Source organism: Vombatus ursinus, unplaced genomic scaffold, assembly GCF_900497805.2.
Source record: "Vombatus ursinus unplaced genomic scaffold, bare-nosed wombat genome assembly UNPS02014784.1, whole genome shotgun sequence".
Lineage (NCBI taxonomy): Eukaryota > Metazoa > Chordata > Mammalia > Diprotodontia > Vombatidae > Vombatus > Vombatus ursinus.
Genome location: NW_020954562.1, coordinates 18,568,024 through 18,591,823, shown reverse-complemented (window position 1 = coordinate 18,591,823; position 23,800 = coordinate 18,568,024). Strand labels below are relative to the sequence as shown.

General features: G+C 33.6%; 1 protein-coding gene across 1 annotated transcript in view; it reads left to right on the top strand.

Annotated features, from left to right (window-relative positions):
* Positions 1 to 23,800, top strand: part of PDGFC (platelet derived growth factor C) — a 245,473-nt gene that overhangs the window by 129,301 nt on the left and 92,372 nt on the right. The window contains exon 2 of the mRNA XM_027866792.1: positions 8,424 to 8,619. Coding sequence (XP_027722593.1) covers positions 8,424 to 8,619 — 196 coding nt within the window. The remainder of the gene's footprint in view (positions 1 to 8,423; positions 8,620 to 23,800) is intronic.

The following is a 23,800-nucleotide window of genomic DNA, read 5'->3' as shown; positions in this document are numbered from 1 at the left end:
AAAAAATACTAAAGAATTTGCATTAATCTATCTTTCTAAAACTGCCTCTGCAAGTCTAGGTATAAGGTTATGTAGTTTATCAGCCTCTCTTCAGAGTGCCCAGGCTATTTTTAGGGAATGACAGAAAGTGGCAAGTGACTGGTTATGTACTTGTCAGATAATACCATTTTGATTGTTTACATAAAAATACCAAAACTAAGTCATGACCAGTTGTAACTTTCTTCAACATAGTTTATGTCTATACAAGAATAACATTCCATCTTTCTCTGTATCTCAGGGAAAGACTAGACCCATTCCAGGAGGGGATATGAGGATAGCTGTCTGAACAACAAAATTAAATTTCTCTGACAAAAGATTTTGAGAATAAGAACTATGTGAATGGCCTTTTCCAGTTCAGGGTGGGTCACATTTCTGGCAACTCCATTTGTTGATCTATTAGATTATACTCATATCAGTGATTCAAATACCATAAACCATTCAAATACCATAAAACAGCTCTGGATATGAGCTTCTGTGGCTGCAGGAATTAATTCCTACAAACTGCAAGTGAAGAAGCAATTTTTCCAAAAATGAAAAAGGAAACTGCACTGTGGGAAAACAACAACAACAACAACAAAAAACAAACAAACAAACAAAAACTTCATTCCTACAAATGAAACTCCTCTTGAATCTCCAGGTTATTTCAAGCTTAATTCACATTGCAAATCAGATCTTCAACTTGAAATTTTCTTGCCTCTTCTCCCTACTGTTTAAAAGACTATCTTTCCCTTCCTTTTGTTTTAAACTATGACTATTGACTTCAAACTGGTGGCTTCTGAGTATTCCTAATGTGGGAGATAATTCATTCTGATTCTAAAGAGAAACAGACTCGTATAGTCCATGTGTTTTCTCTTTCTCAATTTCATTATCAGTCGTACAGGTAGTTAAAACAATACATGCTGAGGCAAAATCAAACCAAATCTAATAACAACAAGAACCTCATGTACTTTCTAACTGATGAATAGGTCTAGTGGACTATACGATTGTCTTTGTTTTCAGAAAATCAACCAGTTTCCTACCATAATCTTGTTTTTTTAAAAAAAATCTTAATGTTTATTAATACTTTTATTTTCTAAGAAACTTCATGTATCTATTTTCTATATCCTTAAAGGTAGAGTGGGAACAGAAGATCATATGATGGCTATTGCCTGCAAAATAGTAGTATATTGCACATAATAGGTACCATGTAAATGCTGACCATTATATTATTATTATTATCATATCAGAAATGTGTGAATTACTATTTTAATGTCACAGTTTGGGGAGGAAGAGTAATCTTAAGAAAGATTGTATGTCTTAATTACAAGTGTGTGCAAATATTGCTACAAAAATTCCAGTTATGTGAAAAACCAAGTGTGCTGTGGAAATGAATGAGTGATAGTGCTAATGCTTTGGTTTCAATTTGTTTTTGTACTGAACTGTGATTTCATTGGTATAAGCAGCACCAGATGAGGAAATTTCTTTTTACCAGGTGCATATTTGCACCTGCTTTGCAAATTACAGTCAGAGAGAGTTGCTTGGTCCAGAGAAGCTGTAAGCATTCATAATTCTTAACAGAAAAATGGAGAAGAATTTTAAGGGTGGGGCTGAAGAATATAGTTTAAACAATATTAGCATTTATAAGGGCATGATGATAAGTATTATAGCTGAGATTTCATTGGTACATGGAACTGATGCTTAATGAAACTACCTACTATCAGTGTATACTGGCCCCTTGTGTACAATTTATTTTCTTACAGAGTTGCTTAAAGCACTGATAGATTAAGTGATTTGCCCAGCATTACACAGCCAATATGTGTCACAGGCTGTACTTGAACCCAGGTCTTCCTATCTATAAGGCCAATGTTCTATCCATGACTCCAAATTGCCTTTAGAAGGGAAATATAAGTTATTCCTTGATTTTCATAATCTTTGTTTTTCTGTGTCTTTGGTCATTCATTATCATTCACATATACTTATTGCATATTATTTTAGCTTTTGGATTTGGCACTGTAATTTCATTGGTGTTAGGAACTCTGAGTATGGAAACTTCCCTCTTCTAATGCTCATGAGAACCATCTAATTTGCAGTCTTTAGAGATAACCCTTTGGGTTCTGAGACATTATGTGTCAGAGTTACACTCAGAACCTTGTCTTCCTGACTCATGAGGTCAACCCTTCATCCATGACACCTTGTCTCATTCTCTGCAATTTATTATATGTGTACTTTGAAGGTATGTGTACATCTCTAAAAATGGTGGCTAAATGAACAAGGCCATTTTAATTTTAATTTTAATTTTTCACTAATACTACATGCTTAGTGTAATGATGCCTATTGTAAAGCAGAGTTGTACGTATCTCTACATTTTTTTACACATTCATATATCTGCACATATACATACATACACACCTGCTTAATTATCAGACCTCAAGCATTTGTCTTTAAAGAACTTTATATAGTTATGAAAGGGGTAGAGAGCCTTGAATTCCTCTACAGAAAACGTATAATTTAAATTGATCTTGAGTAAACTTCTGCAGGCTTTTTTATTGACTAGACATTTAAGCCTCTTAATACATATATTAGCATTGTATTTGGACTTTCAATTTGATTATGTCATAAAAAGGAGGTACACACTATCAACGATGTTTGATATTCCTAGGAAACTTTAGTTATAAGAATGTGATGATTATTGCAAATTAAGTAAAAAGATTCTCTTTAAAAACTGGTAAAATAAATATAATTTTAAATGGTCATCCGTAAAAACAAGTGAAATACTATTTGAGACTAAATTCTCTTTTCATCAAACAATTATTAGTTTCACAATTTACTTAAAAATTTTGATAGTTTCATAGCCTGTGCTTTACATAAAATTGATAATTTGCCACATTTTAATGTTTTTTCTACAATTGTGTTTTGAAAAATGTATACATTCATACTACTTTATGAATTAAATCATATCTTAAATGTGTTGAGAGAATTACAAAAATGAAGGAAACCAATGGTAAATTTTTCAAATAGAAGAATTCTTTTGTAATAAGAATAAACATTCTCACTTTTCTTTTCCTAAGTTTCTATTTTGGGCATTTCAGTTGTTTCTAATACAAGACACACCTGTAAATAATTTAAAATAGTAGTGGCAATATATGGTCACTATTGTGTCTATTTGCACCTGTGCCTTCCTACTTGGAATCATTCAATTTTAAAATTAGAATTCTTAAACTTGGAGACATCTTCTGTGATTTACATATTGAGAGTTAAGTTGTTTGTGTCACCTTAAAATAAAAATCTTGTTCATCTCTCTGGCATAATTCATTCCCTGCAATAGCAAATCATAGTTTAAAAATGGTTTTGCCAAATAATCAAAGGATGAAATTATATAACATTGTTGTATGGTTCCCTTAAGGCATAATTAACCAAATCTTGGCAGTGTTTTTATAGCTCTGCTATGTTCTGGTGGTATTTTCAGCACCAAAAGTGTTTTATTGGTATTCCTTCATTGCTATTCTCAGCTTTTACTGAGATCTTGCCCAGACATGCCTAGACATGCCCAAAACAATTTTACCCACTGTCAGAGAAGGACTAAAAGCATCTTCCCCTATTATCATTTTAAATGAACTTTTGCCAAGTGAGAACAAAATCACTCTATAAAACAAAACAAAACTGGAAATCATCTTTTTAGGTTAATCTATAACAATTTAGCTTCTTTTTCTATACAAAAAAAATTGTATTGTTTACTATGATGACAAAGAATGATATGGGATGTGGGGAGGGGATACAGAGATAGTGTTCTGCTTCTCAACCCACTTATTGTGAAGACCAAGACTGTAGAGTAGATTGGGCAGATATATTATTACCATTTTACAGATATAAAACTGATACAGAAAGAGTTTGTCATATGGATTTCCTTAGGTCATCCAATGAGTTAAAGGCAAAAACAAGACTGGAAGCCAGGAACCAGGTGTCCCTTTTCCTAGTCAAGTGTTTTTGTTTTTGTTTTGTTTTGTTTTCCTCACTGTCCTACCTTTTAAGTGTGATAAATTGAGTCATAAAGGTGACAAGTATCATGTTCAACTAAGTCATTCAGTTTTTTAAGCATCTTCTATGTGCTACGCAAAAAATGTCCCTGCCCTCAAGGAGTTCACAGACTAATGAGGGAGGCAACATGCAAACAACCATGTATGTACAAGATGGGGAGGGAGCATGGGAGAGGAAAAGAGAAGAGAAGAGAAGTGAAGAGAAGAGAAGAGAAGTGAAGAGGAGAGAAGAGGAGAGGAGAGGAGAGGAGTGCATCTTTTTTGTACCTAGTTTTTTGCATGTGCTGTCTCCCTTATTAGACTCTATGTGAATTAAGGAGGATTGGGAAAAGCAACTTCTCATAAAAGGTGGGATTTTAGCTGGCCATCCTCTCTCCAGATCACATGTTCTCATTCCTATTGAATGGACTCAAGGCCTTCAACCATCCTGGTAGCTTTTCATTGGACACACATTTGTAAATAAACTTCCTAAGATAATACTACTCAGAACTGAGGATAAGATTCAAAGTGTACTTTGACAGGGCAAAGAGGGTGGGACTCTAATCTCCTTTTCTTTAGTGCAACCAGTAGTGATCATGTGAACTCCTGTCACTATTAACTCATATGGAACTTCTGACCACTTAAGACCCAGTTTTCTTCCTCCTTTCTAGTTGCCTTCTTTTTGGTCATTTTATTGCTCAATAATATTTCCACTATCTAGTCTTTTATTTTCTTCTCATTTTCTAGAAACTAGACAATATAAAGAAAAAAATGGTACATTGAAGGAAGAAAACATTTTGGAGTATGTATTTTGATTTGTCATGCTAACTGTGTGTGCGTGTGTGTATTTTAACCAGTGTGGGATTAGCTTACATAATGAGCCAACCAGCAAAAACATGACCTGTTTTAATACACTGGTGATGTTTTGGAGTAATCTCTTGAGGAATAGGCAAAAGAGTAATTCAATTAAATAATTCACAGATATGTCCCTTTCTTTAGCAGTTCAGTTATAACTTTAAAAAGTTGGTGCTGAAGTTAATAAAAAAGAAAATAAAAGGTCCCAGTTTGATCCAATATATTATTGACCTTTGCCCCATTTTGCTTCCCTCCCCTCAATTTTTTTTATTATGTCCCTAGTTGTTTTGGTTACACACAAGACTTTGACAGTCATCTGTAAATCATATTGTGTCCTGGCAAAACCCACAGAGCATTTTGCATGAATCTTTTGTGAGCAGCAAGTCAACTTTAGAGAACATTTACAATTCCTTTACCCACAAATAAGACTTGGATTTTCAGCCTTTAAATTACGTTTAATTACAGTCTAATGGATTCAGAATTAGAAAGAAAAGGGATATAGTAAACACAATTTAAGTATATGCATTCCAGCCATCAATCTTTAACTCAAGGATACAAAAATAGAATTGAGAGCCTTTAATAACACTGCAATTTACTAAACTGTAGGTGAAAGAGTAAACTTTGATGTGTTTGTAAATAGAGAGCCATAGGCATTTAAGTACTGATTATAACAGGAAAACAAAGTCTTAAATATGAAATCACATAAAATCTGCCTGGGGCAAGGTAGGGGGCATTTGTCCTAAAAACCAGTTCATTAGCTTCTATTGTTTGCTTAACCCTTTGTCATAGTCTTACTTTCTGAAATATTTAGACTATTGGAATAGGTGTTCCACAGCAATATTTTCCATAATGCTACATTTCTCCAGTAATTTGATTTTGTTAGCAACATGGGGGTGGGGTTGGGATACATCTCATTCTGAAGAAGGCTTTTTGAGATGAGATAGATTTACTGTTTAAGTTCAAGTGCTTATGATGCCCTTTATCTTAGTATATTTTCTCTTTGGGGTTGGGGGGAGAAGATTGAGAGTTGCTCTAATTTCGTTTTCTTTATGTTTGAGTTCTTCTTTGGTAATAAATTAATAGGTGTATTTATTCTTTCAGGTATTATTTCGACTAATTTAGTAATACTATGGAATCCAGAGTTTTTGGAGCACAAAATATTAGATATTACTTAGCCAAACCTTTCATTTCATAGTTGAGCAACCTGAAGCCCATGAAGTTGTCACCACATATTAATAAGCCTGAAAGAATTTAGTTCTCCTAAATTTTCATATGATATTCTTTCAATAATGTCTTTCAATTCTTTCAATAATACTTCAATAACCAATTTATTATCAATAATACCTCAAAAATCAATTATCTAGAAAGAATTAATATGACTCAGAACTTAGCTAAGTTACTGCCATTGAGGAACTTAGGCAATAAAGGGAATAAGGTTCAGTTATTTGCTTTGAATTTTTAGCTTTGCATTATTTAGGAAATTCTTTACTAACAACGTCATAACTTTAATCAGTGCTGTAAACTGAATAGTCATTTCAATTTACATATAAAATAGTTTGAGAAATGTACTCCCTTCCCCCACAAAAACCCAATATTTCAAAGACATAATTGCAAACAATCAAGATTTATTAAATGAAAGTTAATGTATCTTTTGCTTTCCTTTTTCTCCCCTTTGGTTTAATGAAATGATTCACCCAACACTATCAGTGTACAACAATGCTCTAGAAAAAAATTAGTGAGATACAATATTCTTGCAAATTTAAGCTGCCTAAAGTTCAAGAAGTTTCTAGTGTAACCTTGCTACTCACCCTGTCATATTCCAGCTAAGATTTGGGAGACTGTTAATGTCAACAGTAGTCAGAAGTATGAAGACCTTTGAAATTATTGGTCAGGAAAAAAGAAAATTGGAATCAGAAACTGGTTTTCATCAGGATGGATAGAGAAATGCCTTTACTTGAAAGTAAGAAGAAGGGATGTGCTTCAGCAAAGGAAATGGAGAAACAGAAGGAATTAATCTGATTGGATGAAAGGAGAGACAGGTGTATGAAAGATACAAGAGAAAACAATGGAGAAAGAAGTTAGACACACACAAACTCACACTCCTATGCATCCCTACGTACATGTGGTCTTATATGACTTGGGACCAAGTAGCATAAGAAGTCTAGCGTTTTTATAAGTTTAAATGCTAGATCCCCACATTTTAGATTAAATATTTTATTTTTGATGTGAATAAAGGTATTGATGATATTCCCAAACGCTGTAGTCTATACTGTTCGTTGTATTTGTATTTCAGGATCCGATTATAGCATACAAGTATATGTTTGCAAAAGTGGGGATGGGGAAGGAACAATATGTGTGTATCTTTGTGTGTATATATATGTACTATACATGCACACAATTTTAGTGTAAATCTTTTGTAGCAGAACTGAAAAATTAAAACTTTGTAGTCCACCTAGACATTTTAGAAGGCAATGGGTTAGAATGTGGAAAGAATGCTGGCTTTTTATTTAGAAGACCTGGAATCAAATCCTATTTTGATGGGTTTAACCTATGTGATTTGGGGCATATTACTTAATCGGTCTTAGTTTCCCCATTTGCAGATTGAGGGGGTGGTGGTAGAATATATGGCTTCTAATATCTGTTCACTTATGTATCTTATGTAATTATTATTTATTTGATAAATCTTGGAAATTATGGTTTTAGATTCAGTGATTATAATTTGAGTCCTTAAGAGTTTGAAAAGATAGCTCTTGTTTTATGAGTAATACTAGAATAGGAAAATAAGTTCATTTGCCTCTCAAAGTAAACATAAACAGCTATCACATCTATATTCAGCTAAATATGTTTATCTTTATTATTTGTCTATATTTAAATATTCCAGAGAAAGGGCATTGTAGGGATAGAGAGCAAGGCTTGGAAACTGGGAAACCTGAGTTCCAGCCCCCTCTCTGTCATGGTAGCTGTGTGATTGTAGGTGAGTCATTTAAATTCTTAGAGACCCAGATATCCCTCTAAGACTATGAATTACCAACAAGTGGAGAGATATAAAGCACTGGAAATCCAGTACTGATGAAATCATGTCTAGATCAAAAAAATTAACTTACAGTGCCTGACTCTGAATCATAACTGTATTTTACTATACCAGTTGAAGAATCTATTTGTGGTGTATAAAAATGAATAACGTCTTCAGATAGTTAAAGAGCTTTTAAACTGTTGAGTCTTCTATTTTTGACGATATTCTTCCGGTGATGTTGTATGACAATGAGTCATAACCTACTGCATTCTCTGAAGAATTATATTGTAGTTAAGGGATTGATTTAGATTTGGAAAGGATTTTAGAGGTCATCTAGCCCAAGCACTTCAATCACAGCTGAGGAAATGGAGTCCTAGAGAAGGGAAAAGTGACTTGGCCAGGTAATGAGTGGCAAAGCTAAGATTTGAACCCAAGTCAAACATCAAAAATTAAATCATATACAATCCCCTAGAATTTTGGACCAGTCTACTGAATGCGTCTTTGTGTGTATATATTTACTTTAGGAGTACACGATCCCCAGCATGAAAGGATTATTACAGTGACAACGAATGGAAGTATTCACAGCCCCAAGTTCCCTCATACTTACCCAAGAAATACAGTTCTGGTATGGAGATTAGTAACAGCAGAAGAAAACATGTGGATACAACTGACTTTTGATGAAAGATTTGGGCTGGAAGACCCAGAAGATGACATATGCAAGTAAGTTATCAAGTTTAAAATTCAAAGACCATTGAAACAGCTTTGATGACTTGCTATTTTGCTTAATGGTTTGTAGAAACCCAGAATATAATAGACCTTAATTTTGATGTTATATTTATGAATGACAACATTGTCCTGGTATGCTTTTCTGTTGACATAAGACATGCACACCCATATTGAAAGCTATGTTTAGTACATCCATTTAAAAAGAAAAAAAAAGGAAAGAGAGGGAAAGTGAGCTATTTAGTCATCCATATGTACACACAACTATTTTCAGATAGAATATTTCTCTTTCTGTTCTGACCTATCTTTCTGACTTTTGTTGTTCAGTCACTTCAGTCATGTCCAATTCTTTATGACCCCATTTGGGGTTTTAGTGGCAAAGATACTGGAGGGGTTTGCCATTACTTCTCCAGCTTATTTTGCAGATGAAAGACAAAGTGTTAAGTGACTTGCCCAGGGTCACATGGCCAAAAAGTACCCGAGGCCAGATTTGAATTCATGAAGATGAATCTTCCTGGTTTCTGACCCAGCACTCTATCCACTATGACACCTACCTGCCCCTACATCTTTCTGGCTCCATATGTTGAAATATTTCATTTCATAAAAAGAAATATTTTTGACTTGTATATGATGGGTGCTTAATAATTGCTAATTGAATTGAATAGTATAGAAGATAGATAGTATCTATCTTCTACTAGAACATTTATCTGTCTACCCTGTCTTCCTCGCTACATACAATGAAATATTTTATTTTATAAAAAGATGACTTTTTGACTTGCATATAATAGGTGCTGAATAGTTGATTATTGAATTGAATAGTATAGAATGAGGCATGTAAACATAGTTGTGCTTTTCTGGGTGGGATTTCATTTTCCTAACTCTCCCAAATGTACTTGTGAATATTATGTCAGCTGGAATCTTTCCCATTAGCAGACCACCTACTTACCAGATGCCACACAAATATTGCCCCACATATTTTACATGGGAATACAACAATCCAGGTTGGGTGGTCATTCTTTCTGTGAAGTTTTCACTTCACTGGCATTTGTTTATCATGAACATATTTGACTTCAGCTTTTTAAAACATATACTTGATTCTTTTTCCCCTGTAGATATCTAAGTAGAAACAAAACTTGAAAGGCCTTTTATTTCCTTGTAAATTATTTTTAAATGTTACTATTTTTACTGAACTTGTTCCCGTCATAATGGATAATAATAAGCATCCACATGGGTAAATGTCCTTTATTCTTTAGATAAGTGGAGATGTTGTATGGTGGTTTAGAGTGTGGTACATTGGAGAGAACACTGGCTGTGGAGTCAAGGGACTTTTCTTCAACAACTACTTCTGATGCTTAATACTTAAGTAATTTTGGTCAGTTTCAGGATAATAAGAGCATAGAAGGGATATTAAATTCAAAAACCTATTTTTATAGATGAAGAAATTGAGGTCTAGAGTGGTCAAATGACTTCTACAGGGTCAGTACCTTTAGTACCTTTAAAAGACAGAGCCAATATTTGAAGCCAAGGATGATGAATTTCAAATCCCTCACTCTTTCTAATCTTCACTCTTCAATCTTGGTTCCTCATTGGCAAAATGATGGGGTGACACTGAATGGAAGGGGAGGAAACAAGCATTTATTAGAGACCTACAATGTGCAAGGTACTATGCTAAGAGATTTAAAATATTATCTTATTTGATCTTCACAACAACCCTGCCAGGTAAGTGCTATTATCATCCCTATCATAGAACTGAGGCAGACAATAATTAAATGACTTGCCCAGGGTCACAGAGTTAGTGAGTGTCTGAGGCAGATTTGAACTCATCATTCTGACTCATGGGTGATTACTCTATCCACTGTGGCACCTACCCATCCAAGGGGTTCTGAAGTTCTTTCTATCTCTGTCTATATTTCTAGGCTAGATTTGAACTCAGAATGCTGGCATTTGAGTCCTCCTTCTGCTACTTTCTACTTATGTAGGAAAAACTTGGGCAAGTTATTTACATCAAGTGAAGGAACTACGCTAACATATAAAGTCTCTTCTAGCTCTAAATCTGCGATGACTTTTGATGTTCTTTCTCCTAGAATTATATGTTTTTAGAGTTGGAAGGCACCTTAGAGAATCTTTTAGTCTAATCCCTTCATTTTTCAGATGAGAAGAAAAATGAAAAGATTTGCTCAAAAATCACAAGATTAGTTAGTGACAGAGTTGGAATCAGAAATCAGGTTCTCCTGCCTTCAATTACTGGGCAGCTTCTCTGAGGGCTGTTCAGAACAGTTTTTCTAATTTCTAGTTTGGTGGTGGGGCTAATAATGAAAGCATTTATTTTGCTGTTGATGAACAGGAAGTATGAATACACTTTCATTCCCTTTCTTCTCTGCTTATTAAACGTCTGTCCTTTCTCTAAGGCCCTACTCCCCTATAAAAGTGATTATTAAACTTTTCCTCCTCTTATTTTCCAGTACACATATAGGCACATATCCATACACACACACACACACACACACACATCAATATCTGCATACATACACACATATATATATATACATATGCATATGTATATTATAGATGTATGTAGAAATATGTTATATATAGTATATATACTTATGTACACATGTCATAAATGTCAACTAACTTGTACAAGACATTGTATGTAGTATTATCTTGTATATCTAGTATGAAGATATATATTATATAATATCTTGTATATATATATACAGCATATATATTTTTGTATATATACAGTATATATTATATGTATATACACAGAAAATATATACAGTATATATGTAGTATATATTTGTATACATATATACAAGACAATACTACATATATAATATTGTCTTATAGTACAAATTATTTGACATATATGACAGATATATACATATGTATAAATAATATTGTCTTTCTCTTTCTCCATATATATGTATGTATACACACACACACACACATATATATATATATATATATACATATATATATATGTTTCTCTGCATATCTCTTTCTATCTCTGTTTCTTTGTGTCTCTCTGTCTCTCCCACCCTTACTTTTCCCCATTCCAAACTGCTACTATCTCTAGGTCAGGTCCTTCCAACCTCCTACTTCATCTGTAAAATGAGAGTGTTTGAGTAAATGAACACAATAATCCCTCTCAGCTCTAATAATCAATTTTTAAAATCATCTTTGTGAAGCAAAAATGTCTAGAGAAGGCTGTCATCAGTTTTTTTTTGTGTCATAGAACTTTTTGTTAGTATGGACTCCTATGAACCCCTTTTCACATGTTTTTGATAATAAAGTACTTGGAATTGCAAAGGAAAACAGTTATATTGAAATAATTATCAAAATATTTTTAAAATCCAGTTTATTGTATTTTGAAATCCAGATTCACTCACTCTTTCCCACTTTGTCCCCACTCCATTAAGAAGGCAAGAAATTCAAAGCTCATTACAAATATGAAGTCTTGCAAAACACTTTCACATTAAGCATGTTTTTACAAAAATGAAAGAATGGAACAAAGAAAAAGAAAAAAATATGCTTCAATCTACATTCTGAGTTCATCTATTCTCTATCTGCAGGTGGATATCATTTTTATCCTGAGTCCTTTGAAAATGTTCATGGACCCTAGTGGTCTAGACACTAGCCTAGTTTTCATCAGAGATGTTAAATACTTTCCTTATATAAGCATGCTAGAATCTCAATAAAATTGATTGTTCATAATTAATACTTCTGTTTACCAATAAGAAAGGATTGGCCCCATAAAAGGTGGATGAATATAATGAACTGATATTACTCATGACAGGGATCAGAGAAGGAAGAAAAGAAAGAGAGGGTGAGATTGAGAGAATTTGAGGATTAATATACATTTCATATTAAAGAAAGATAAAAATGGGAAAAATATGTCTAGCGGAATACAGGAAAGTATCTAAGAAAAGCCAGGCTTACATCCATTTTCATTTCATTGAGGTCCTCTGTTGACCTTCATTAATAAGCTTTTGAAGAAGTCTGGTAATTTAGTAATTCCCCTGAGCTTGTTATTTTTAACATTTCCCTTAAGTGACTATCACTAAATATACTCAAAAAATCTCAAAAAGGATTGTGTGCCAAATTTGTAAATGGCATGGAGAAGATGAAGTTGAAAGCCTACATTCTGCAACTGGGGAGTCAGCATGGTATAGTGGGAATAATTAGAATGGCTAGATTTTATATAGCACTTGAACATTACAAAGTATTTTATATATGTTATCTTCTTTGATGTCACAACAGCCCTCTGAAATAGTTGCTATTATTATCCTTATTTTTCAGATGAAAAAACTGAGACTGAGGGAAGTTCAGTGACTTGACCAAGGTCACGCACCTAATAAATATCTGAGCCAAGATTCAAACTCAGGTTTTCTTGTCTCTGAGTCTCATAGTCTCTCCCCTGCACCACCTAGCTGCACTGGCTTTGGAGTCAGACATTCTGGGTTCAAATCATGTTTCTGTTGCTTACCACCTTTCAGCAGACTACTTAAACTCTGGGTTCTCAATTTTCTAATCTGTTAAAATGTAGAGGTTGGTCTAAAAAGAATCTGTGGTACCTTTCAGAGCTAGAGCTGTTATCTTGTAATCCTATTCTGCAATGTTCCTGTAAAGTGCAGGGACCCAGGCAAAAAAAAAAAAAAAAAAAAAGGTGAAACAGAAGCCAAGGAAGTAATTAGGTCAACATCTGGGGCTCGAGACAGAACAAAGTAGGACATTGGGAGCTGGCCATGTGTCTCCAGGGATGTGCCAGCAGAAGAGCTTGAGTGTTTGTACTTTCCCACAGTGCTTAATAAATATTTACTGCTGCTTCTGCTGAAGCTGACACCTCTGATTCAAGGTGCAGGAAATATCTAAATTGTACATAGACTAAATATAAGGCTATATTATAAAGGGCAAAATATGTGATTAGCTAGTTCTAAAGGTTTTATCTAGTCATTTATCACCCTTGTAGCTTTGAAGCATCCTGATAACCAATCATTACAAGTTTTTTTTAAGAAGGTAAAGTATATAATGCATTTTAGTAAAACATATGCTGGTGATGAAAGTTAAAGTTTTCTTTTTTAATAGTATTTTATTTTTTTCCAATTACATGTAAAGAAAGTTTTCAACATTCACTTTTATAAAATTTTGAGTTCCAAACTTTTTTTCTCCCTCTCCTCCATCCTCCCCAAGATGGCAAGCAATCTGAGAAAGATTATACATGTATAATCTTATTAAACATATTTCCACATGAGTCATGTTGTGAAAGAAGAATCAGAATAAAAGGGAAAAGCCAAGAGAAAGAAAAAAAAACACAATAAAAAAGATGAAAATAGTATGCTTCAGTCTGCATTCAGACGCCATAGTTCTTTCTCTGGATGTGAATAGTATTTTCCATCATGAGTCTTTTGGAGAAAGTTAAAGCTTTCAAAGAAATTTTTGAGTGTACATTAAATGCTTTTAAAGGACAATACACTATATGTATTATATGCATAATTAGTGCCTATTTAATTTTTCTTAATGCATAAGAGAAGATTCTAACATTTGGCACTTAATGTTTTGCAAAATGCATATTTTTGTTGCTTATTACATTCTGATTGGAATGTGTACTTCAGTTACTTCAAAATGGATGTCCTACCAAAAACAGATTGTAATTATAATCATTTACCAGTAATTCATAAACATAAACATATATACATAATATATATTTCCAATAAGCCTACCAGAAGAAATGTGTATAGGTATTTATTTAAATATTGGCAAAGGACTTTGTGTGTGAGTTGGTGTCTGTAAACTTTTATCCTTTGCTTTCCAAAGAAAGTAGAAAAATAAATTAACATTTTAGGTTTGTTGCTTTTATTGATAGTGCTGTTTTTTTCTTATTGTTTGAAGTGGGGAAAGGTCAATTCAAATCTGTTCCTTAATGTAAGGAACTTCTATCTTTATAAGTGCTTTTACTAATTCTTCCCATAGCAGCTCCCTCTATGGAATGTAGGTCAACAACTAAACTGTAAATTACAGTCTTGTGAGAGTTGCTTGAGGCACTGAGAGGTTAGCAGGTGTGTCCATAGTTAACATACCTGGTACATGTGGGAGAAAGAACCTGGCCCTGGGTCTTCCTGATTCTTATGGGCCTCTCGACCCTGCATTGTGCTTCTTCTCTTCAGTTTTCTGGTATATATGGCAATTTGCTTTTTACATAGAAATTCAATTGCTCATCATCCGTTATTTTATAAAAGTGGTTTTCCTGTGAATTTGATTATTATAGCCAATCATTGTGTTGCTACATTTAATTGAATTCAAACTCAGAACTTTTTATTTCAAGAGGATATCCACCTTAAAACACTATTCCATATTGTTTTTTATTAGTTTTATAGTGTTAAAGGATTCAAACTAAAAAGAAAAAAATAAATGATTGGAGGCAGGCATAGTATTACACACCTATAATCCCTGCCCCTGGAGGGAGAAGGTTGGTGTGTCGCTTGAACACAAGAGTTCTGAGTTGCAGTAGGGCTGCAGATAATTGGGTAACTGCACTAAATCCAACACACATTTGGTGAACTTCTGGGAGGGTTTAGAGGACAGGGTCTGCCAAGTTGCTTAAGAGGAGGCAAACTGGTGCATAATTGGAAAAGGAGCAAAGTAGTGGAATTGGACCATGATGGTCACTATTCTTCCAGGCTTGGCAAGTTGGTGAGATCCAACATAGTTAACTAATTAAGTAAATAAGCAAGTGATTGAAGAATTTTTTTCTCTTTAAATTGTCAAAGGCTTGTGTTTTAAGAAAAATATTAAATATAATTGTTATAAGTTTTAAAACAAAATGAAACAAAGTTTTCAAGGGAAAATATTTTTAAAAGTAAATCAAATTCTTGTTATATGGCTTGGTTTTCTGGCAGGGACAGGGGGAAATTTAGGTGAAGTAAAAACACAAGTTATCAATAATTTTTAAAAAAATAAATCAATTAAGGAAAGGAAGTCTTTTTATGATGGAATAACTAGTCAAAATATGCATTAGCATATTTTTTCCAATTTAAACTAATGGCATGATTCTACTATTTTGATACTTATCTAATAGTATATCATTAACTCTTTATTCACTTTTTGTGCTTTCTAAAATATGTTAATGCTTTAAATAATGAAGCTCACTTTATGACATCCACATGATTTTGTGGAAGAATTAATAGCCATTCAGAAAATTTTAAAAATTAATTTCTATGTTGTCTTTAATGAAACTTTTTTTAAAGAACTCTAGATCTATAATCAAAAAACCTGCTTTCACATCCTAATTTAGACAATATCATTTAACTTGCCTTGTTCTCACCATTTTTCTCTAGAAAACATGAGGTATGTACTAGATCAGTGGTGTCATACTCAAATAGAAATTTGTGCTTGCAGACCATTTAACTTAGAAAAACAAAAATTATTGTTATCTATGTTGTACTGTCTTTTTATTTATTTTGCCAAATATTTCCTAAATGCTTTTTTTCTGTTGACTGGAAGAAGGCCAAAGGACCCCAACCTACATGACTTCTAAATGACCTTTTACCAGTACTTATATAAATGCATATATACCTATACTCCTCTTTTGGTAGGATTATTATAAATATGTATTATGTATATATGTCTCCATACATGAAAAGAATTTCATGGAATAATACTTTAGTTTCTTTCAAGACCTGCTTAACTAACTTTGGGGAGGTTCATCACCAACCTAATAGTTGACAACCAGGCAATGATATTTTATTTCCACCATAGTAACTCTCAAAGACTAATGAGGCACAGAACTTAATTAACAATAATTTAATAATTTATTTAATAGTAATTTAATAGGCAAATCTCCTTATTGCAGTTTATTTTGTGGAAAGCATTGCCAAACCAAGGCAATCATGGATGCTTGAAATATTGAAGAAAACCTATTAGATAAGATGAACTGAGGTGTGAATCTTTTACAATCCACTTCATTATTTCACTCTCACCTCATAAAGATGACAGTTAAAAGTAAATGATATTTTTCAGGACAGTAGACATTGGTATTAGAAAGCCACAAAAGGAAGGTGCCAATTCTATTATTAAGTTGATTTCATCTAGCCTTGAAGAGTAAGCACCTGAAGAGAGCAAGAAGTGATTATTGATTTTTGGGCCAAATTCATTTAGAATAGATATAAACCTACCTATACAACCTTGTGGTACTTTTCAACTGTAAAGATGTCTATGTAGTCAGTTTCCCAAATTGGTCTTTTGGAACAATGGAAAAGCTGAAAAATTAGAGTTATGTGACTGTACTGTTCTTCTGTGTAAAGAAATTCAGGTTCCCTCCTACACACTTATGCATGTATGTACACACATAGAGAAATAAGTCAAATACTGGTTATCTGGCAGGGTTTTAGTAGTGTCTACTTTACACTCTATAATAGCTAGTATAGTCTCAATCATTTCTACTTGCATTGCCAAGGTTTTCTGAACTAATTGCTAGGAGGTAGCCATGAGTTAGCTCCATGCATCTCATTTTTTTATTCCTTCTTTGTTTTTGTTTTGCTATGAAAAATGTACTATCTTCTTTAATCTCTCTAACCTTTAGTCCACTCTCCATAAACTTAACATGGTCTTATTTCTATTCCCTTAATTTATTTCTGAAACAGAGTATGTTTCTGTGATCTGTCATCCAGTCTCAAAGTTTTTACCATGCACTATATTAGATATGCTACCTCTATTTTTTTTAAATGTTTAGTCTAAATCTCGGTGGAGAAAAATAGTCATGCCCTGAGGTGCTTGTACCATATATTTGCTTAGTGAAGAAATATCCCTCATAAACATAAGTTCTGGGAACTACATGTACTAAAGAATGCAGGTCTCTAGTTAATAATGTGATATTTTAAGGACTCTTGTTAAGTTCAAGATCTATCTTAATAAACAAGTTCAAAACAAGGTGGAAAACTGTAAAAATGTTGATTCCATAAATATGTGGCCCATATTAAAATGACTGTGGCATATGGTTCTTTACAAAGTGATCATGACTTTTACAGAGATGTCTGTAGACTGGACAAATTATATGTGTAAGATCTAAAGAGAGAGTGCATAAAAGTGAGGCATTTGTTTTTAAAAATTACAAAATACAATCTATGTAGATTAAATGCCACATTGGAATGATCCACTCCTTAAGTAAGACCATCAGTCTTTTGGATGAATGCTACATATGGTGAGTGAGTTAGTCTCAAAATTGAGCAAAAGGAGATGAGATGAACAACATTCTATCATTCTCAGCATGTTCATTGTCACACACGCGTTTTCATAACATTATTCTTTCAAATGGCTTCAAATCAGAGAGTTGCATGATCTCATAAAAAACCAAAATTGTAGGTGACTCACAGAGACCATAGTTCACATAAGTAGTATATAAAAATTAACTGAATGATTCACACTAAAGAACAAAAATGGAGAAAAAGACATATTATAAGAAACAAGTGGGGACAGTTATATATTGAAAATGAAGAGTATTCATCATTATCTAGTTACTACACTTGCACCCGTGAAATATTAAGAAAACCAAAGAATGGCTTTCAGTGCATTGGATTGAAGCTCTATGTGAGATTTGCAGAAGGACATAGACAAGAATCACATGAGATTAAAAGTTATGGTGAAATTGTTATCTTGACTGGTGGGAGAAATCCCTATTCTGACACTATCACAACTCCATCAATGTATTGAATTATCAGACAAATAAATTATAGATAGATAGATTAAAAAGTATTTATTAGCATTGGGAATGGGGAAAATTGTGAGAGGGGTACAACACAGAGGTAGTTGCCAGTCCTTTTTTCTCCACAACAGAATACTTGGAGAATATATGGTATCGTCTTCTCATGTTTAAATAATGAAGTGATGAGTTAAGTATTGGTACCTGTTACTTTCTGCTCTATACTACATTCTTCTCCTACCACCAGCCCTGAGTCTTTGTCTTCTGTCACCAATGGAATTATTATTGCCAATATGTTATGGTGTGTTTTAATGACCAGAAAATACATTTTTCTATGAAGTGATTTTATAAATGTTTTATTTTGGTTTAAATATTCAAGCAGTATATTTCAGTACATAATGGAATAAATAGAATTTCAGAGGCAGCATGGCATGGTGGATAGCTTACTGGTACAGAGAATGTGAGTAAATATACTCGTTCCAATATTTTGAACCTCTGTCACTCTTATTGATCATTTTACCCCCTGTGCTTCATTTTCCTCATCTATAAAACGAGTAAATTGAACTAGACAGGGACATCTGATGGTATGATGAAGAGAGTGTAGGACCTGGAGTGAGTTCAAATCTAGCCTCAGTCACTTATTAACTCTGTGCCCTAGGGCAAGTCATTTAACCTCTTTGTGTCTTAATCCATTGGAGGAGGAAATTGCAAAATACTCCAACATCTTTGCCAAAAGAACTCATGGACAGAATTGGCATGCCATGGTCTCTGGGGTCATGAAGAGTTGAGCATGACTAAATGACCAAACAATGACAATCTTAGGAAAAGTAAGTGATCCCGATAAAGGTAGGGAGTAAGATTGTGTACCCTCATATCATTGTTTCCTTCATGAATTAATATTTTCAAAATGAGACACATTGAAGGGTTCTACCAAAAATAAATAAAATACAAAATACAAAAAGGGAAGGTATAATAGAACGAAAGCTACAACTACACTATCACAGACATGGGGAAGAGGAAGTAATCAACTTCAGTTCACCAGAGGCTCTACTCATGAGAGACTTAGAGAAGAGGGAGATTGGGAGGAAGGAAAGGTAAATGAATAAATATTTATATAGTGCTTAATTTGTGTCCGGCATTGTGCTAAGCATTTTACAAATATTATTTCATTTGATCCTTACAACAACCCTGTGAAGTAGGTGCTCTTCTTATTCCCATTTTCAGTTGAAGGAACTTTGATAATCAGAAGATAAATGACATGCCCAAGGACACAGCTGTTTAACACCGGATTTGAACTCAGGTCTTACTGATTAAAGACCCAGGGCTCTATCCATTATGTCACTCTGTTGAGAGAATAAGGGGAAAAAACCATTTATGAGTATATCCTATGAATTGGAAAATAGAATTTAGGTTAGAGTACAAAGAGATAGAAACTGGAAGGAAAAAAAAAGAAAAGAAAAGAAAAGAAAACTTATTGGCAAAGGGTTTTTCAAAAGAATGTGACCTAAACTTCAGTGTTAGAGGGGGTCACAGGGAAGATTTTGGAATGACAGATATGAAGAAGTCAGAGAAAAATGAAAGCTTATATGAATTGATGAAATGTGGAATAAGTAGAACTGGGAGAAAAAAATATGCTCACTGACTACATAAAAAAACCAAAACAAAGAGTAAATGATAGCTAGCATTTGTATTATGCTGCAAGTTTTGAAAGGAACTTTAAAAATATTATCCTTGCAACAACTCTATGATGTCAATGCTATTTTTTATTCTCTATATCTTCATTTTACAGATGAAAAACCAGACTAAGTCAGATTATGTGATTTTTCTAGGGTCACTCAGCTAGTATGTATCTGAGGCCTTATTTGAACTAAAGTCTTCCTTACTTCAGGTATGGCATGCTGTGTACTGCACCTCCTACTCACACCTGGACTTCTATATAGCCTTATATAATATTATATAATAGTCTTTTGGTTGGTTTCCCACTTCTCTCCCACTTTTCCAATTAGAGCATCTACTCAGCTGACAGATTGATATTCCTGAGGCATAGACATTACCATGCTAATAAACTTCAATGGCTTCCTTTTATCTCCAAGATAAATATAAAATCCTCTCTGTCTTTTAAAGCTCTCATAACCTAGTCACTTTTTACCTTACCAGTCTTCTTGCATCTTACTCCCATCTACATACTCCACAATTCAGTGATACTGGTTTCCGTGGTGTACATGACACTCTAATTCTTGACTGGACATTTTCACAAGCTGTCCCCATTCCTTCAACTCTTTCTTACATCTTCTCTGCTGCCTTGATTTACTGGCTTCCCTTTACAGTGAAATTCCCCAAAGTGCTTTCCCCCTAGGGTTATTTCCAATTAATCCTATATCTTTCTTGTTTGTACACAGTAGTTTGCATGTTGTTTCCTCTATCAAAACTTCTTGATAGCAGAGACATTCTTTGCCTTTTTTTTTTTCTATAGCCAGCATTTAGCACAGTGCCGGGCACATAGCAAATGTTTAATAAATGCTTATTGATTTGACCTACGACCTGAGTAGAAAGGAGTCCTCCTGCCTTTCCTTAGAAAATTGGAAACTTTAAGTGTGGAAAGTTGCATGTGATGTTAGATGCAGTCAGTGGATCAGTTGGTTTTACTTCTTTTATTTGTAAGAGAAAGTTCACTGCCTATGGAGAGATGGTTGGGTATATCCAGAAGTGACCATGATTAAAAACAAGAGTATCAATAAAACTTTTTTAAAGGCAATTAAATCATGGAGAAATTGTGACTTGTATTCATGTAGGGCAGATATAGCAAAGTATCATTGAAGTTATGTGTAAACCAATAAAAAAACCATAAAATGTTAAGATACAAATTCACTACAAAACTTCTCAGAGTCAGTAAAGTGTCATTATGTAGAAAGTTATTGAAGTGACATTGCCCTGATTTGGAAATTAACTTCAGTGATCAATTTTTTTTTTCCTGAAAGTCTCATCCCACTTCCCAGACCCCAGTATTTATGACTCTTGGAAATGGTTGGAGTAGATTTTTATTTCCATGTCAAGCTCTCTGGAAACTACACATTGACTTGATTTCTCAATATTCTTCCCAAAACTAACTCTAATCACTCAATCAAAAGACATTTATTAAGCACTTAACGTATACCACAGATTGTTCTACTACCCTAGGGCGACAAAAAAAAAAATAAAAAGGTGAAAACAATTCCTGCCTTCAAGAAGCTCACAATAACTGGGTAAAAACAAGATATATGCAGAATATAGACACCATACAGAATAGAGATATAGAGAGACAAAATTTAAAACTACTTTAAAACTCCTCACAAATGTGAAAAAAAGTAGTCTAGCCACACCAGATCTCAAACTGTATTATAAAGCAGTAATTATCAAGACACTCCAAGACACTCTGATACTGGCTAAGAAATAGAGTGGTGGATCAGTGGAACAGATTAAATACAAATTACATTATAGTAAATGACTATAGTAATCTACAGAGTATATGATAAATCCAAAGATCCAAGTTTTTGGAACAAAAACCCATTATTTGGCAAAAAAAACTTCTGGGAGAACTAGAAAACAGTATGGCAGAAACTCAATATAGACCAACATCTCACACCATATACCAAGAGAAGGTCAAAATGGGTACATGATTTATACATAAAGGGTGATGAACAAATTAAGAAAGGATGGAATAGTTTATCTTTCAGATTTGTGGATGAGGAGAGAATTTAGGACCCAAGAAGATATAGAGAGCATTGGAAAATATAAAATAGATAATTTTGATTATATAAAATTAAAAGTTTTTTGTGCAAACAAAACCAATGTAACCAAAGTTATAAGGAAAACAGAAAGCTGGGGAAAATTTACAACAGGTATCTCTGATAAAGGCCTCATTTCTCAAATAAATAAAAAAATGGAGCCAAATTTATAAAAACACAAGTCATTCCCTAATTGATAAATGGTCAAAAGACATGAACAATGTTCAGAAAAAAGAAACCAAAACTATAGTCATGTGAAAAAATGCTCTAAATCACTATTTTTTGGGGGGAAGTGTAAATTCAAACAACTCTTACATCTATCAGATTGGCCAATATGACAAAAAAAAAAGAAAATGTTAGATGTTGGCGGGGATACAGGAAAACTGGGACACTAATGCACTGCTGGTGTAGTTTTGAACTCATCCAATCATTCTGGAGAGCAATTTGTAACTATGCCCAAAGGTTTATAAAACTGTGCCTACCCTTTGATCCCACAATAGTGCTGCTAGGTCTGTAGCCCAAAGACATCCAAGAAAGGGAAAAGGATTTATTTGTACAAAAATATTTATAGCAGCTCTTTTTGTGGTAGCTAAGAATTAGAAATCACAGGGATGCCCATCAATTGCGGAATGGCTAAACAAGCTGTGGTATATGATTGCAATGGAATATTATTGTGCTATAAGAAATAACAAACAGGATGATTTCAGAAAAAAAAAAAAACTTGGAAAGACTTATATGAACTGATGCATAGTGAAGAGAACAGAACCAGAAGAACGTTGTACACAGTAACAGCAACATTATTCAATGAAGAATTGTGAATGACTTAGCTATTCTCAGCAATACAATGATCCAGGATAATCCCAAAGGATGAAGTATATTATCTGCCTCTAAAGAAAGAACTGATATTTGAATGCAGAATGAAACATGTGATTTTTTCACTTTCTTTCATTTTTTTCTTTTATATGAGTCTTCTTGTACATAATGACTAATATGGAAAGGTTTTGCATAATCACACCCGTATAACCTATACCTGATTGCTTACCATCACAGGGAGGGGATGAGAGAGAGAGAAAGGGATAGGATTTGGAATTCAAAATTTTGAATAAAAATGTTTAAAAATTTAAAAAAAACCTGCCTTCCCCTGTTTGACCTCCTTCTCTAGTACTCTACATCTCAAATTAATTAAGCTATCTAGATCATAGTATCAAGACAGTTGGGTCAATATAACATGTCCATGTTACATAATTCTTGTTAGTTATGCAACCTGTGAGTTTAGGGTTAGTCTCTGAAAATAGAAAGTAGTTTGATCATATTTTATCTGAGGATATTTTGGGAATAATTATCTGAAGTGAAGTTTCTGCAATTGAATATCTATTAACATTACAAGTAAATAAATGCTACAAATTTAGAATAAAATGCAAATTTTATTTTATTGTGTTTTGTAAAATGCAGACACTTGCCTCTATGATTCATAAGCCTTAAGATGAAGAGTAATGAAGACCTACAGCGTTCTCCCCCTCACCCATAAACTCCAAGGGGTGTGGTCTTTATGGAGAACACATGCCCTTTTACATACTTTCTTGTTACTATAAAAATGTATAGAGTAGTCAGCAAGTTTCTAAGAATCTTCTATTTGTAGCACTAGCAGGTGTAATCAGCTGCTCCATTCTTACTGAGAGGGATTCCTTCTCTCTTTTGAAAAATAATCATCCACTTA